A 17,764-nucleotide genomic window follows, 5' to 3' on the forward strand; every position below is an offset into this window, starting at 1 on the left:
ATGAAGAGAGTGTTTGAACAAGGACTTTGGCAGCAATGTGAAATTCTGCTAAGGATTCAAGTAAAGACAATATATTGGAAAGTACTGGAAATGGAGGTAGCAGAAGCCAGTTGAGGAATGAGTGAGAGAGGAGCCTGTGAAAAAGGTGAATATAAGCAACAAAGAGCTGGAATGGAAGCTCCAGGACTGGAAAAAAGGAAGATATTCTACCCTTGATCCCTCACACCTTCTTCTTCAACCTAAATGGAAAGTATTGAGCAATTAAATGTTGATGGGGGAGAAGCCAAGAGATCTTGAACACATAGGAGTGGTACAATTCTTAGAATGAGTTTACCAAGTGCCGAAGTTACCAAATCCTGTGAAAAAATGGAATGATTAGCCTTTCACTGTAGGAAGGATATTTAAGTTCTTTAACAAGAGGAAAGAGGAAAGATTTGTGTAGATGCATGCAGATTTGTAGATTTTGTTAAGAGAAGTTGAAGATCTTTTCTATGCGAAGCTTCTATTTCTCCATGAAGGAAGTGCAAGATCATTTGCTGAGAGTTATGGGAGAAACGGTAGGTTTGGTGTTCAGGAGAGTTTGAATTATGCTGCATTGTTAATAATATTAACATAAATATTCAATACAATATTTCACAAGGACCAGATCTTTGGAATCAGTGTTAACCACTTAGTCATTTTCGATTGTTTTGAAGGATGAAATGTGAGGCAAAATTAACATAACAGGGGATGTTAGATTCTATTTTGTGCCCTTTTTGAAATAAGCTTTTCTTTTCCTACATTATATGAATAAGAAAATACTTTTATTTATAAGTTACACAATATTTTTATTTTCTAGACATCTTCAGAAAGATTTTCCACTCCATACTAATCTGAATGTAGAAGAATAAATATTTACATATAGTGTTGCTAATTTTCCAGAAGCAAATTATGGCAGATATTTCTGAAGTCAGAGATATGACAAGTTGCCTGGTTTAACCTTTCACAAATACTGCGGTATGGAAGGAGGAATTTTGGAATTATATTATGGTGCAATTTCAGAAAAAAAGTCTTACAAGGGATGACACTTAAATAAATATTAAATAAAAGAACACGAGCTTGGAAAATGCTTTCTAATGCTGACTCATTCACATCATCAGATACCTCCTATTTCTGGCACTTTCAATTTAACTAATGTGATACATCATTTGTGGATGACATTTATAATTCTGCTAAATTAATAATCTTTAGTATCTACATGTCCACAGCTTTCAACTTTACAGCTGCTAAATAGATTTTAGTTACAAATCCATTCATCTCAACATTAAGTTGAAGAGGTAAGTGGCAAAATTAAGGTAATTTTGAGACCAAAGTACAAGTTTAAAATGATCTAAATATCTCAAACTTTTATAAGAGGGAGAATAGTTGTTTCTGTTCATCAGTAATTAATCTTTTCATCAATTTTTTTCCTGATATATTGTTTGGCTTGCTTCAGCTGTACAATATTTCATTTATTGTTTTTATTACCTCTTTTGCTCTTGCCTTCCTGGAGTATGTAGGAACAGTGGGCAGGCCAGAGCAGCTGGAGTAGAATAAGAGATAAGAGTAGGAGATGAGAACTGAGGGGTAACAGGACCAAGCAGATAACAAGGACTTTGACTTATACTCTGAAGAGATTGAGAAGCCACTGGAAAGGTTTAGATGATCTGAAGCACAGTCGGCTGATCTGAATTACTTTTTAAAGAGCATTATTTAATTGCTGTTTTGAGAAAGAGAGTATGGAGCCACTTGGAGAAACAGAGTGTCTGGCAGCTATTAATTAACAAAAGTGAGAGACCATAGCAGTTTTTGATCAACGTACTAGTGGTGTAGGTAGTGTGAAGTGGTTGAATTTACTATGTATTTTGAATGCTTAGTTGAGTTGATTTGGTTTTCAGTTTGGATGTGGCATGTCAGAGAAAGGGGGGGTAAGAATAAATCCATTATTTTTGGGCTGATCAAATGGAAGGATGGAGTGGATGTTTATTGAGACGGCAGAGATTGACAGAGAAACAGATTTGAGGAACAAGTGCCTACTTTGTCTTTCCGATGTGTTAAGATTTGGATGCCTATAGACGTGATAAGTAGGAAATTGGAACATGGGTCCAAAGTGTAGGGGAGAACCTGAGGATGGAACTAGACTTTTGGAGGTGATCAGCGTTTGGATCAGTATGCAATGCCATGTGTACACAGGAGCTGTCCAAAGGAGAGAATACACAGAGAGCAGGTACAGGACTGAGCTTTGGGACACTCTGACATTCAAGGCTGTCTTCCAACTTTTCTAGTAAATATTTCTAAAGGAAGAATGACTAGACAGTTTTTTAAATTTCCCAAAGGATCATCCTTTATTATTCTTTAAAATTTTGAAACTGCTCTTTCCTTAGTTTATGAATGCAAGATATATTCGTTTTTTCCTGAAGATAGTTGTGTTTTTTTTGAAATAACATTCTTTCATACCTTAAATTGTACCATTTTTCTGCTTTTTGTTTGTTTGTTTTCTATCAAACATGTAGCTTCTTAATCTTAGCCATTTATTTTCATTTTTTGGTTCTTCATATGTCCACAGATCCTCAATTTCCCACTCACAATGATGAATGAAAATGAATTATTTTTGGTAATTGGTGTGAATTCCCTTCACTGTTGTATATGAAAATTTGTTTTCCTGCCTCTTGCTTCCTTTCAGTGTAGGCTCGATTGAAAGTTCTGTTAACAATGGAAAGATTTATTGATTGACCTAGTTCCCTGAGAATTCATGACCAATATTTCCAAAGTTAAGCTGGGAGTATTCAATTACCAGAATGAGTTGGATTTTGCTTTGGTGAACCCAAACCAAAACCTGTTGTTATCATATTATTCTTGCAATTTGTTATTTTCTTTAGCAAAGTGACTTTTTAAAAATTTTATTTTGGCCACAGATTAATGCCACACTGCACTGTCTATTTAACTTATATGAAAGTGGGTGAACCATGCCTAGACAGGCTTTCAATGAACTCAGTGGCATAGGTCCTATTCCATTCTTGCCATCCATGTGTGCCTCCATGTTACCAACTCTGAACATGGAGCCTTTCTGTAGTTGGCGAATCAGCTCCTAGCTCCACTGTAGTCCATTTCCGGTATGCTGGGGCTATGGTATCTTCTGTTATTCTCCCTATGTTGTCTATTTCTATGATCTTATTGCCTTTCTGAAGATTATTACCATGGCTTTTGGTTTTATAATTATAGATGCAGTCTTGCTTTATTATTAAGAACTCATGTAAAGAATTTGGCAAGAACATTCTTAAAATTTTCTTCCTTCAGTTATTAACTTTGTGAATTTGGGAAAGCTGCTTAAGCCTAGGAAAAATATTTTACTCTTCTTTAAAGTAGGAGTGATAATAATACCTATCAACATGTAGGATTACTGTTAGCACTAACTAGGGAAATGTATATCAAGTCCAGTTCCTGGAGACTAGCACATGCTTAATACTACTATTAACAATAACATTATGATTAATATTATTTTTTAATTTTAAATAGGTTGTGCAATGTTAGTTTTTATATTCTAATTTATTGCAGGATTACACATAAATTATATAAAATAAATTCTGGAAACATTTACCTACATATTTTAGGGAAAAATATAAGTTAATAAAACAAAATAGCATAGGTGTATGTGTCTACATGTTTTCTATATCTATCAAATTTCATGCTTCTGCTGAAAATTTCTAATTATAAGAACAGCTCTGGAGGAAAACCACTGTTTGCATTTATAGGATTTTTTGCATTGTCCTATGTTTCTCTTTATAGACTTTATTTTTCAGAGCAGTTTTAGGTTCACAGCAAAATTAAATGAAAGGTACATAGATTTTCCATATGCCTCCTGCCATCACTGATGTATAGCCTCCCCCATTATCAAGGTCCTCCACCACAGTGGTATGTTTGTTACAATTGATGGACCTGCATTGACACATCATCATCACCCGAAGTCCATAGTTTACATTGGGGCTCACTCTTGGTGTTGTACATTCTATGGGTTTAGACAAATGTGTAATGACATGCATCCACCACTAGAGTGTCATACAGAGTAGTTTCACTGCCCTAAAAATCCTCTGTGCTCCACCCATTCATCCCTTCTTTCCCTCAACCCCTGTAAACCAGATTCTTTGTTATCTCTATAGTGTTGTGCCCTTTCCGGAATGTCACATTGTTGGAATCATACACTATGTAGCCTTTTCAGATTGACTTCTTTCATTTAGTATTATGCATTTAAGGTTCCTCCATGTCTTTTCATGGCTTGATAATTTATTTCTTTTTAGCACTGACTGATACTCCATTGTCTGGATGTACCAGAGTTTGTTTATTTTTTTGGCAGTAGTTTCGAAACTATGGCAACTTATTGGCATCTTTTGGAGATGTTCTCCACATATTTTTCCAGCTCTAGCATTATATAGATTTGTCGTTCCATTGCCCAAGTTTGTCTCTGCTAGAATCTATAAACTCATTGTGCTTCATAAAAAATAGACATAAGTAGAGTACTGTGGTACTAATATTCAAGGCTGAAAGATCAGAGTCAATTGGATTAGTTTAGAATCCACTTGGTCAGTTACCAGGAGTCTGTGGAAGTAACTGAGTTTTGCCCAATTTTCAATAACGAATTGGATTTATGGGGATTTTCTGATTTGTTTCCTAACAACTTAGGGTTTTTCGGCTACAAGTATAAATATAAATGGCTCACCCACAATAATTACAATAGCAACAACAAAACTTGCCAGAATCTGCATAGAAAAAAAAATAACTAAAAGCAAAATGAAAGACTAGTGTGGATTATCGTGGAACTGACCCTTGTAGCATCACGTGATTATAATTTTACTTTTTTTTCAGCTTAACATTCCTCATGGTCAACATGAAAATGAAATGGAAGAAATACCAGAAGATGTAAAGGAAGGATTGAAATCTCAAAACAAGGATAGAGTGATCTATGAGTTAAGAGCAGAGGTAAGATATTGGATAAAGAGTGTCATACCAAAACAGATCTAACAATTATTAAATGATCTAGTATTCTAAGAAGTATAACTGAGGCATCTGTAGTTACTTTTTAAAACTATGGAATGATATTGGCTCATCACTAGATCTGAATTATCTGAATATTATAAAGACAAAATATTTGACTGAAAAACCACTTTGGCCCATTACAAATCTTACTGTGAGTAAATACTTATTAAGCATTCAGTCAGCTGCTGGGTCTGATGTAATATATCATCAGGACCAATGACATACAAGATGTGCCACGTGTAGCCTCTGGTGGAATTAACACGGCCATTGGCAGCTGGCAACAGGCAGGGTAAACTCACTGCATTATAGCTAATTCACTTCTCAGTTATGCCAAGTAAAATAGTGCAAACATTTATTTTCCACTCCTGTTACTACCAATGACAAATTGATTTTCACAGATTTTAAACTCTGTTTCCTCTGTCTTGTTGATAAAGGAGGAATTATCATCTTTAGAGACAGGAGCGGGGAATTGAGTTATTGGCACTTCATAGGAAATTGTGTTAGTGCATTAAATGTGGGAGATCATAAATTATTTATTTTGTAACAGGTAATTCTGGAAGATGTCTTGAATACAAATGTGTAGGAACAATTCAGGAAATGGAAATGTTAGTGAAAATATAGGCTGGGAGGAAAGTGATTTGTATTTGATGATTTCTTCCATAGAAAACTCTGTAAAGATTGAACTCAGAACACAGAATATTTTATATCAGATGAACATAGTGTGATGGAAAATGCATAGATTTTGGAGCCAGAAGCAGCTGCATCACTACTGATTACTGTGTTCTAGTCGACTCCTTAAGCCTCTCTGAGTCTCAGTTTACAGATTGAAATAATGAAAATAAGAATAATAATAGTTATCACACAGACTTTTTGAAAAGATTACATACTGCAAGGGAAAAATTGCCCCTGGCAGAGTGCTTTAGTGTCATGAATTACCTAAGCTCCTCAGAACTAGCTCTTCCTGTGTTGTTCCTGATTGCATCAATGCCATCCCTTGCCACCTCTTCTATGAGTCATGTAAGGGATGCTGGGGTGAGGAAGGACATATGGAGAGATCCATAATAAGAAAGACGGAACTGTTAAAAACAACTCTTGCTAGCAGTTAAGTCAAAAAGAAAAAAATGATGGCTTTTGTATCTTTTGTTTTCTAAGAGGAATCAAACCATCAGGATAAGTACTACTTTTTCTTGGCTCTGAGGTCTGGGAAGCATCTTTGATCAAGCCTTGCACAACATGTATAAAAACTTATTTAGCAGTTAGAGACAAAAACAGAGGAAGGCACTTAAGCCTGTATATTATATTGTCTTCATATCTTCATTTCCAGGATGCATCGGAAGCCATGGCAGTATAGGATCTCTGATGTGTTACTTTTTAAGTTTGATTTAATAAAAAGTTCTGAGACTCATTTATTGGTTATGTGGCCTTGAGTAAGCTATTTAATATCTACACAGCTCAATTGTTTTCCTTAAATTAGGATACAAACCTTTGACCCACCTAAAGACAATCTCTCACAAGACATTCAAGTACTATGACACATGATTTTAGGATTTTAAAATTCTTAACGAAGCTCTGAAAGCTGAAAGCAAATATAGACATGAATTGGCTGTTTCTTTTACTATGTCCACTTGAATGGTATAGTCAATTGAATGACTGCAGACAGAAGTTGTTATTCAAAAGAAAACAAATATTGGACAGATACTTATAGATACAATGAGCCTGTGTTTGTGCGTGTGTGTTGTGTATGTGAGTATATATATGTGCATTTAAATTTTAAATTAGGATAGAAACTACCTCTTTTCCTTGGAAAAGAAAACAAATGACCACTCTCTGTTGGTATTATTTTATTTCGTACACTGGCTATGTTTAGGTCTTAAAATCATATCATAACTTTTTTTAATAACTGAGTTTATTTCCCCCTTCATACATTTCTTCCATTCTCTGCCTCTGGCAACCACCAATCTGTTCTCTGTATCTATGAGCTTGGTTTGTTTTTTTTTGCAGATTACACATATAAAAGAGTTCATACGATATTTGATATTTGTCTTTCTCTGTCGGACTTATTTCATTTAGCATAATGCTCTCAAAGTCAATCCATGTTGTTGCAAATGGTGAAAATTCATTCTTTTATTGGCTGAATAATATTCCATTGCATATATGTTCTATTTGTACATATATATAGATGTTTGTGTGTGTGTGTGTATATATCTGACACAATTTCCTTATTGATTCATCTGTTGATGGACACAGGTTGTTTTCAATATCTTACCTATTGTCAATACTGCTGCAATGAATATGGGGTACATATATCTTTTTGAGTTAGTGTTTTTGCTTTCTTCAGATAAATACCCAGAAGTGGAATTGCTGCATAATATGGTAGTTCTATTTCAAATTTTTTGAAAAACTTCCATACTGCTTTTCACGGTGGCTGCACCAATTTACATTCCCAGTCACAGTGCACAAGGGTTCTCTTTCCTCCACATTCTCATCAGCACTTGTTATTTCTTAGCTTTTTGATAATAGCTGTGCTAGCAGGTGTGAGGTGATATTTCATCTGGGCTTTGATTTGCATTTCCCTGATGATTAGTGATGTGGAACACTTTTTCATGTACCTTTTGGCCATCTGTATGTCATCTTCAGAAAATTGTCTATTCAGATCTTCTGCCCATTTTTTAATTAGATTGTTATTTTTTTTGCTACTGAGTGGTATACGTTCTTTATATATTTTGGATGTTAACCTCTCATCAGATATATGATTTGCAAATATTTTCTCCCATTCAGTAGTTTGCCTTTTTATTTTGTTGATGGTTCCCTTTGCTGTGCAGAACTTTTTTGTTTCATGTATGCCCACTTGTTTATTTTCGCTTTTGTTGCTTTTTCTTTTGGTGTAATATTCAAAAACTTATTGCCAAGACCTATGTCAGGAAGCTTACCACCTACGTTTTCTTCTAGGAGCTTTATGGTTTCAGGTCTTATGTTCAAGTTTTTAATTCATTTTGAGTTAATTTTTGTGTATGGTGTAAGACAGTTGTTCAGTTTCATTCTTTTGTGTGTGGCTGCCCAGTTTTCTCAACACCATTTATTGAAGAGACTGCCCTTTCCTATCCTTTGTTTTAATTTAATTGACCATATATGCCTGGGTTTATTTCTGGGCCCTCTACTTTGTTCCATTGATATATGTCTGTTTTTATGCCAGTATCATGCTGTCTTGTTAATTATAGCTTTGTAATAGAGTTTGAAATCAGGGAGCATGATGCCTCCAGCTTTGTTCTTTTTCGCAATATTGCTTTGCCTGTTTGGGATCTTTTGTGGTTGCATACAAACCTTAAGATTGTTTATTCTCTTTCTGTGAAAAATGCCGTTGGAATTTTGATAGTGCTTGCATTCAATCTGTAGATTGATTTCTACAGGGTTGTATGGACATTTTAACAAAATTAATTCTTCCAATCCATGAGCACAGAATACCTTTCCAGTTATTTGTCTATTCTTGAATTTCTTTCCTTAATGTCTTGTAGTTTTCAGTATATAGGTCTTTCACCTCTTTGGTTATTTATTTATTCCTCAGCATTTTACTCTTTGTCGTGCAATTGTAAATGGGATTGTTTTCTCTATTTCTCTTTCTGATAGCTCATTATTAGTGTATAGAACTGCAACATATTTTTGTTTATGGATTTTGTATCCTGCAACAATTCATTGTTCATTTATTAGTTCTAACAGTTTTTTGGTGGGGTCTTTAGGGTTTTCTATACATAATATCATGTCATATGCACAGAGTGACAGTTTTACTTCTTCCTTTCCAATTTGGAAGCTTTTTATTTATTTTTCCTGTCCAATTGCTCTGGCTAAGACTTCCATACTGACGAATAAAAGTGGTGAGAGTCGGCATCCTTGTCTTGTTCCTGATCTTAGAGGAAAAGCTTTTAGCATTTCATCCTTGAGTATGATGTTAGCTGTGGGCTTGTTATATATGGCCTTTATTATATTGAGGTACATTTCTTCCATACCCACTTTATTGAGAGTTTTTATCATAAATGGATGTCAAATTTTGTCAAATGCTTTCTCTGCATCTATTGAGATAATTACATGAATTTTATCTTTCATTTTGTTAATGTGGTGTATCACATTGATTGATTTGTGGATGTTGAACCATAAAACTCATTGTGTGATTGTACCATAGTTTAATTAAAAATATAACCTATTTTTTAAAATCTGTTTATTTTTATTGTTAGCTATATAATCCACATTGCAGTAAGTATGCATGTGCACATACATCTTTGGACATTTAAAAATGGCTTGGGTAAATTCCTAGAAATGGTATGGCTTGGTCAAGATAATTTTTATTTTTAGAAGCTTTTATACACATTGCCAAATTGTCCATTAGAAAAATTGTATCAATTTACATTCTAACTCGCCTGCAGTGTATAAACATGCTCGTTTTACTTCTAGAGGCAATGGTAGACATTATTATTTTTAATATTTGCCTAGCTAATACAAAAACTGTCATTTTAATATGTGTTTTATTGGTCTAAACATACATTTTCTAGTAATTTGCCTATTTTTCTTGATATAATGTTGATTATAATAGCTATCATTCACTGAGAACATCACACATATAGTGTTGGGCCATTGAAATATAAGATCTCATTTAATATTTTGACACCCTTATGATCTACGTATTCTTACCCATATTAAAGGAAACTTGGCCTTAGAGAACTTATCTTGCTCAAGGTTACAAAATAACCTCAAGCATTATTTTTTATTTTATTTTATTTTTATGTGTGTGAGGAAGATTCACCCCAAGCTAACATCCATTGCTAGTCCTCCTCTGTTTTTGCTTGAGGAAGATTAGCCCTGAGCTAACATTTGTGCCAATATTCCTCTACTTTCTATGTGGATGCTCCCACAGCGTGGCTGGTGAGTGGAGTAGGTCTGCATCTGGGATCCAAACCTGTGCACCCAGGCCGCCAAAGTGGAACACGCAGAACTTTAACCACTCAGCCGTGGGGCCAGCCCCTCAAACATTGTTGAAATAATTTTTTACTAACGTTCTCATTTAGTTCCAGTTTCTCAGAGGTACACCCTCAGGCTCAGACTGTTAAGCAAGTCATCTTAACTTACCAAACACCACCCAGCTAATGAGGTTCAAATCCAGAAACCAAATGCTGCCACAATCGGTTTGTAACATTGCTAACTTAGTCTATCGTCATCTTGTGAGTTTACAAAGCAGTGACTCCAGAAACAGGATGGATTTTCAAAGAATATTGTTTGAATTAGGGAAAAAATAGTATTTTAATATCAAGCATCACATTTTTTAACCACTGATCATCCCCAGGTATGGTGGAGAACTTTTTAAAATTGTCTGTTACTAACGTCTACCAATCTGATAATAGTATTATTTTCTCTTGACGAGGGTGTCCTACTTATTTCTTAATCCTCCCAATCTCTTTCAGAAGTAGTTTGATGGTGATCTTTCTATTTTGGAAATCAGATTGGTCAGAGAAGTGGAAAGTGCAGCCCTGACAAAAAGGCTCCAGAATATTTAAGTAACTGGCTCTTCTTGGTAATGTGTAATGAGGTGGATTCTCTGAGACAAAGTCACTTGATAAATGAATATATCTCAATATATGCATCTACACATATGCCTAAAGGATACATTTGATCTTTACTCTGTATTTAAGATCAAAGTCCCTTGACCTGGGAATGAGAAGTTTGTTTAGAATGGAAATCAACTGGCATTTTGAGTCAGAGAATCATTGCTTCTTTCCACAATGTGGCTGCTGCTTGAAAGCAAACCCATCATCGGGAAACACTCCTTCTACATTTTTTACACCAAAATTTTTGGAATGAACATTTCCTAAGAGAAACTAATTATTTTATCTTGCATTATTCCGAAAAATATATCATCAACATTTCAGTTTCAAATTTTTAGGAATTTTGATTTCGTATTTCTTATTTGTGGTTTGTTCTTTTCTCTTCTCACCTGTCCACACATTTCATCCTGTTCCTTTTGCAGTTTGGGAAGGTGGACTGGACATACTTTCACCTGCTTAACCCAATAAGTACAACTAAGAACTCTGAGCATTATATATAAAGCAAACATAAAAAGAATCTCAAAGTTGAAGAGAAGAGGCATACCACATAGGTAACTTGAGATTTAAGAAATGACATGGTAGTGAGTTTTCCAGGTTTTCTTTTTGCTGCATATATCCCAGAATTGAAGCTGAAAAAGCCAGCAACCTGTAAACACCAACAGGCCCAGATGAAAAACAAAAAACAAAGCAATACAGCAAAAGATGGCTTTCTCTAGCTGAAGGACTGGGGACTGGTCAGCTTAGCAAGACAGAAAACTGCTCTAATTCAGCCAACTATCACAGAAAACAATGGTGCCCCACCTCAACCCCCGCTCACAAAGCTGTGTAGGGAGCCTAGACTTCCAGCCTTTCCAGTCTACAAAGGAGGCATCCAATCCTCCCTACTGAAGTGGGGGCAGGGAAGGCTGAATTGGAGCCAGGACTTTCACCTCTGTCAGTAATGAGGCCCCTAGACCCTGATGGAGTCAGTGGAAATCAGGTACGGAGCCTGTACTTGCACCTCTACCCTGTCTCAGCTGGGGAAGTCTAGTGGGTAGTTGGAACTCCCATCCTTACTCAGCAATAACAAGGAGCACCCTCAATCAGATATCAATGGCAGTCTAGTGGGGAAGCTGGACTCCCACCTTCACCTGGAAGTAATAATACAATGATGCCCCTTCACCTTTCAGAGCAGTGTCAAAGGAAGTCATCTAAAACAGAATGTTTAGATAAGGTCTAGAGTCCCATACTATCCAAAATATCCAGGATACAATTGAACATTACTTATATTAAGAACCAAAATATCTTAAAAGTGAATGAAAGAAGACCGCCTATAGATGACAGAGATGTTTTAATTACCTGTGAAAGATTTTGAAGTGGCCATGATAAAAATGCTTTAATGAGCGATTGCAAACATCCTTGAAACAAATGAAAAAAATAGGAATTTTCTGTAAAGAAATAGACATTCTCAGCCGAGAAATAGAAAATACAAAGAAAAAACAAATGGAAAAGTTAGAACTGAAAAACTCAGTAACTAAAATTTTAAAAAGTATATGAATGGAGGGGACAGAGGAAAGAATCAGTGACCTTGAAGACAGAACAATAGAAATTATTCAATCTGTGTGATAGAATGGAAATGGGCTGGAAGAAAAACAGAGCCTTTGCTAACAGGGGTTGAGGTAGGGGCCTGTGGGATGATAAAAGAGCAAATGGTTTTGCCATTGGAGGCCAGTATGAGAGGAGAAATAGTTTGGGGCTGAATAGCACTCAAAGGAATAATGGGTGAAAATTTTCCAAATTTAGGAAAAGGGTCAAATCTACAGTCCAGAAGCTTAGTAAACCCCAAACAGCATAAACTCAAAGATATCCACATCAAGACACATCAGTCAAACTTATGGAAAATTAAGAAAAAATAATCTTGACAGCATCAAGAAAAAAATCACACCTGACCTATAGGGAAAAAAAAATCCAAATAATAGTGAATAGCTCATCAGAAACCACGGAAGCCAGAAAGAAGTAGCACACAATTATCCAAGTTGTAAAATAATTGTCAACCCAAAAGCAGTTGTAAGAAATAACTAAAATAAATCTCATGTGCCTTCTACCCTGTTTTCCCCAATGGTAACATCTTGTACCTCTAGAGAACAATGTCATGACTAGATATCAACAATGATATGTCAGGACATTCTCAGATGAAAGAAAACTAAGGAGATTTGTCTCCAGCAAATAAGTACATGAAAAGATGTTCAACATATTAGCTATCAGGGAAATGCAAATTAAAATCACAGTGAGCTATCACCACACACCTACCATATGGCTAAATGAGAGATAGCAACAACAGCAACGCTGGGGAGGATGCAGAGCTGCTGGATCACCCACCTATTGCTAAAAGGAATGTAAAGGATAGAATCACACTGGAAAGCAGTTTGGCAAGTTCCCAAATAGCAACTATCATGTGACCAAGAAATGCACTTCCGGGTATTTCTCTCAGAGAAATGAAAACTTATATTAACACAAAACCTATACATCAATCTTTAGTTTTATTTGTCAATGCCAAAATTTGGAAACAATATTGATGATCTTCTATGGGTGAGTAATTAAGCCATAACACCCATACCTTGGGATACTCCTCAGCAATGAAAAGGAACGAACCTTGGTTCATGCAATAATCTGGATGAATCTTCAGAGAAATATGTTGAGTGAAAAATTCCAATTTTAAAAAACTATGTAGTCTATGATTCCATTTATATAACATTATTGAAACGACAAAATTAGTGGTTTCTGGGATTGAGGAGTGATGAGAGAGGAGTGAGTGTGGCTATGAAATGGCAACAAGATACATCCTTGTCATGATGGAAATAGTCTAGACTTCGGCTATATCATTGTTGATATCTAGTCATGACATTGTACTCTAGGGGTGCGAGATGTTACCATTGGGGAAAACAGGGTAGAGGGCACATGAGATTTATTTTAGTTATTTCTTAACAGCTGCTTAAGAATCTACAATTATCTTAAAATAAAAGATCAATTTAAAAATCCTAATCCTCTTTCAATATGTATGATAAATTCCAACTTTTCCACACACTCCTCTGAAAATAGGCATCCCTCATTTTATTTCCATTTTGGGGATCCAAGAGACCCAGGCCCAAATTCTTATCCTGGCATTATCTTGCTCTCTGATCTCCTTGCAATAGGTTTTCTGAGTCTGTTTGATTTTCTGCAAAGTGGTGTTTAAGTAACAGCTTATCAAAAGGATTAATCCATTTGTATATGTAAAGTACCAAAAATTATACATTACATGTAGTGGGCACTGAAGAAATACATGTTTATCCCTTGCCATTCAAATTTCATTTAGTGTATCTTATATTGAACTGACCGTCTAGACTTTTAGATGTTAGTAATACTGTACATAATTCTGTCATATCCCATAAAGAATTCAGAATACTTCCACATGTGTGTGTTCTTTCTCTCCTTAATTGTAAAGTCTTCTGTGTTTCAGAATACTGTCTTATAGCAAGTGCACCTTCCACGGTTTCTGGCGCCAAGTAGGTTTCCAATAAATGTTTGATGGAGGGAATGCATCTTTTGATGTGAATAATCTGACTCCAAAATTAGACTGTAAGATTTTCCAAGTGAAGAAGAATATCTTTTCCCATTCCCGATTCATCTACAATGTTGCATATATCTCCTCAAGCATTGAAGCTTAGGCAAATCTTTGTCAACCATACAGACAAAGACCATGAAAGTCTTGAGCTGGAAAGAACCTGAAAATATACCATATTCTAGTCCCTCATTTCACCCATTCCCTTTCTGATGTTAGCGAATTACCCACGATGGGCTCTTCTGGCTCTAGATTAGTGCTCTAGCTTAGCGTACTAAGCTTCGTTTAGTAATCGACATATATTGCCTCTGCTACTGCATTAGGATTAAAATCTTCCCGTATAGTACAAGAAAATGCTCTTAAAATAATTTCTTTTTCTTCCTCATCCTAATTGAACGCAATATGATATAAATTAAAGGGATCAAATATATTCATTTGTTTTTTTTCCTCTCCCTCAGGATATATATATTTACTCACTTTTAAAATTCTGCTTCCTAATTGAGAAAAAATGGCCCAGGTCGCTGAAATGTTCAATTTAACTAATGATTGGATAAGTAGTCCTCTTTATTTTGCTTATGCAAGATAAAACAGACATTTTGTTGTGTAATTTTTTCCCACCCAGAAATTGTATTATTGATTGGAGTTTAAAAAGGGAACTTTTCTTTATTGAGCACCAACTGTATTCTCTCTGCATAGACAAAATACCATAATGGTGAAGTGAAAAACAAAACAAGACAACAAAAATAAATAATTCATATGCTTATTCAGGCATTACTTCATTATCTTATTCAATCGTTTATTTGATAAATATTTATCATCCATCTCCAGTGTGCTTGGCACTAGGGTTAAACACTGATGATTCAATGGTGTTGTAGAAATGGCCACAGTGGGAAACAAACAAGCAAACCCAGACAGTTAGATTCAGTGTGTTACTTACTCTGACAGGTAAAGTATAGTGCTCTATGCAACTGATAGAAAAGATGTTGAGAAAGAGATGGGAAAGATGGACAGCAGCTAGCCAGGTAAAGAGCAAAGGAAGAGGTAGGGAGTATGAGTGAAAAGGAGCACAGCAGGTGAGACCGTAAGAGACTGCAGTATTGGCAGGTAATAAACGTAATAAAAAGGGTGGTCTGATCTGTAAAAAGTTCAGACCATTTCTGTTGAGTAGAGGGATATATTAAAAAGGTTTTTTTGATACTGGTATGTTGACAATGAAGCATAAAATTCCCGCTTTCCCTCAGAAATTATGTGGATTTGGGGGGAATATTTTGATCACCAGAAGAACAACATGTTTTAACAGGGAACAATTCATCGCCAGATTTTTTTAGGGTAAGGTAGGGGAAAACACAGAGGTCAGAAAAATCTTTTGTTCTTTATTAAAAAACAAACAAAAAATATTTTCAAGATGTTTTCTTAAATTATATATTCGGTCTTTCCTTCTGCATATATTGTATACTATGTACTATAGGACCTAGTAATGCAACGGTGGTTTTTGTAGAAATGGACCTGCCCTCATAGAACTGCCTTCAGTGAGGGACACAGAATCTGTCAGAAACCATACAGTTAAGTGCCTGTTTCCAGCTGTATGGCAGCTACAGAGCAGGTGTGCGTGATGCTGGGGGAGTCGACAGAAAGTTTAGATGAAGAAATACTTGATATTTTATTTACTGACACAGTTAAATAGTATTATCTTTGCTAAGAAGGGTGTGTTGTATAATTAGAAATCCAGTGCCATCATAATTTAATTTTCTAAGATTGCCACGATGGTTGTTGATCTGAATTGATTTAAATCTCTTGTATTTCATACCTCTTATTGAGTTTACATGTTCTAGCAAAGAGAGTTAGATTTCTGAGAGTACTATGAATCTATCAGAAATGGTCATATAATTTTGAAACAGGGTATTGATGGTTGCAAGCAGCATAATTCAGAAGTCTTTTAGGGATATGGCTTTAAGCATTCTGGCAACATTCTGAGTTCATATTGACGAAACTCAGGGAACAGAATCTATAAAAAGTATTTGATATGAACCATTAGAGAAAAATAATATTCTAGGAAAAGTGAAAATCAAACTGTCACACATGGATATGCATTCTAGTCATTGAGATAAACATAAGTCTAAATAGGCCAATTATCAGAGAGTAAAACTGTCACTTTTCCTGCATTTTGAGAAAATTGGTAAATATAAAATTGAATAATGGATGAAAGCCTGTGATCATTTATCCAGGAAGTATTAAGTGCCTTGAATAACAGATTTCTTTTTCAAAAAAGATTTTGAATTTTGTGGGGTGGAATAAAATATGTATAGTTCTTTTGCTGGGATAGCCCACCTGGTGGCCAGGTCTTCAGAAGAGCTTTCTAGCCACATTAGAGGAATGATTTAATTATAATCTGAGATTTGTTTTTTATCAATAACTTGCTTACTATCTTCTGTTGGATAGAGAGCAGTCTACTGAAGACTGCGATGTGGGTGGGAGTAGAAGGGACTGCACTAATGAAAACCGTGAAATGTTAGCTTGTCGGAGCATCAGCCCACCTCTCTTCTTCAGAAATCCCTTCACATTTTCATGCCAGTCCCAAGGCACCTCGTGTTTCCTTGCTGTCCTCAGGCCAACTGAGGCCTCCACCATCATGCGCTCCCGGTCTTGTCCTCTTCAGGGCACACACATACATTCGGGACATTTCCTAGCCCTCTGGCCCATAAGTTCTGTCCAGTTTTTCAAGATCCTGTACTGCTTTCTATGGGGACAATAAGTGAACTTAGTAGATTCATATTAATATGCTGTTTACATTCTCACATCATCATAGCAATTATTACTCTCAATGCTCCTAATTCAAAACTGCTTTACTAAAACAGAGTATAGTTGCATTTAACAAGGATCTCAGAGAAAGAGAAATATTCTGCTTTACTTAAGAGGTATTTGACTTAGAACTTTCCTATTATCATCCTCAAAATGTTTCACTTAGGAAACATGTTTTCATATGAGCAGAGACCTTCCGGAAACATATGCCTTAAACTGAAGGAGGAGTCATACTTATCTTCTTCTGTCAAAATCCCAGGTTAGTATGAACATGACATAAAAAGTAAAGAGGCCTGTCAATCAGTTTAGATGGTGGCAATCTTAGTTTCATTCTGCTCATAGTAGGTGCCCAAGAAATGGGTGTTGACTGAATGAATGAGGGGAAAGACAAAGTACAGATCAAAAAGAAGAGAGGTTTCTATTTCAACCATCTATGACATTGAAAGAAAAAAGTAAAATCTAAAAGGGTATAGCCGGGGGCGTAGTAGTGAAGTTTGCACGCTCCGCTTCAGTGGCCGGGGTTCCCAGGTTCAGATCAGGGCCACGGACCTAGCACCACTCATCAAGCCACGCTGTGGTGGTGTCCCACATAAAGCAGAGAAAGATTGGCACAGATGTTAGCTCAGGGCCAATCTTCCTCCCAAGACAAAAGAAGTCGTAACTGTCTATACTCATTTGGAATATGATTTGATGTGTACCATATTTTACTATATTTGATGTGTTTCAAAAACGTTGGTTTCAGATGTGC

General features: G+C 35.7%; 1 protein-coding gene across 4 annotated transcripts in view; it reads left to right on the forward strand.

Annotated features, from left to right (window-relative positions):
• CCDC102B (coiled-coil domain containing 102B) overlaps nucleotides 1-17,764 on the forward strand; it is a 281,568-nt gene that overhangs the window by 80,478 nt on the left and 183,326 nt on the right. For all 4 annotated transcript variants that reach the window (XR_011441604.1, XR_011441603.1, XM_023647965.2 and 1 more), the window contains exon 5: nucleotides 4,879-4,992. Coding sequence is in view for 2 of the 4 variants with exons in the window: in XM_023647965.2 (XP_023503733.1) it covers nucleotides 4,879-4,992 (114 nt within the window). In the remaining 2 variants the exon portion in view is untranslated. The remainder of the gene's footprint in view (nucleotides 1-4,878; nucleotides 4,993-17,764) is intronic.

Source organism: Equus caballus, chromosome 8 (genome assembly GCF_041296265.1).
Source record: "Equus caballus isolate H_3958 breed thoroughbred chromosome 8, TB-T2T, whole genome shotgun sequence".
NCBI classification, from domain to species: Eukaryota; Metazoa; Chordata; class Mammalia; order Perissodactyla; family Equidae; genus Equus; species Equus caballus.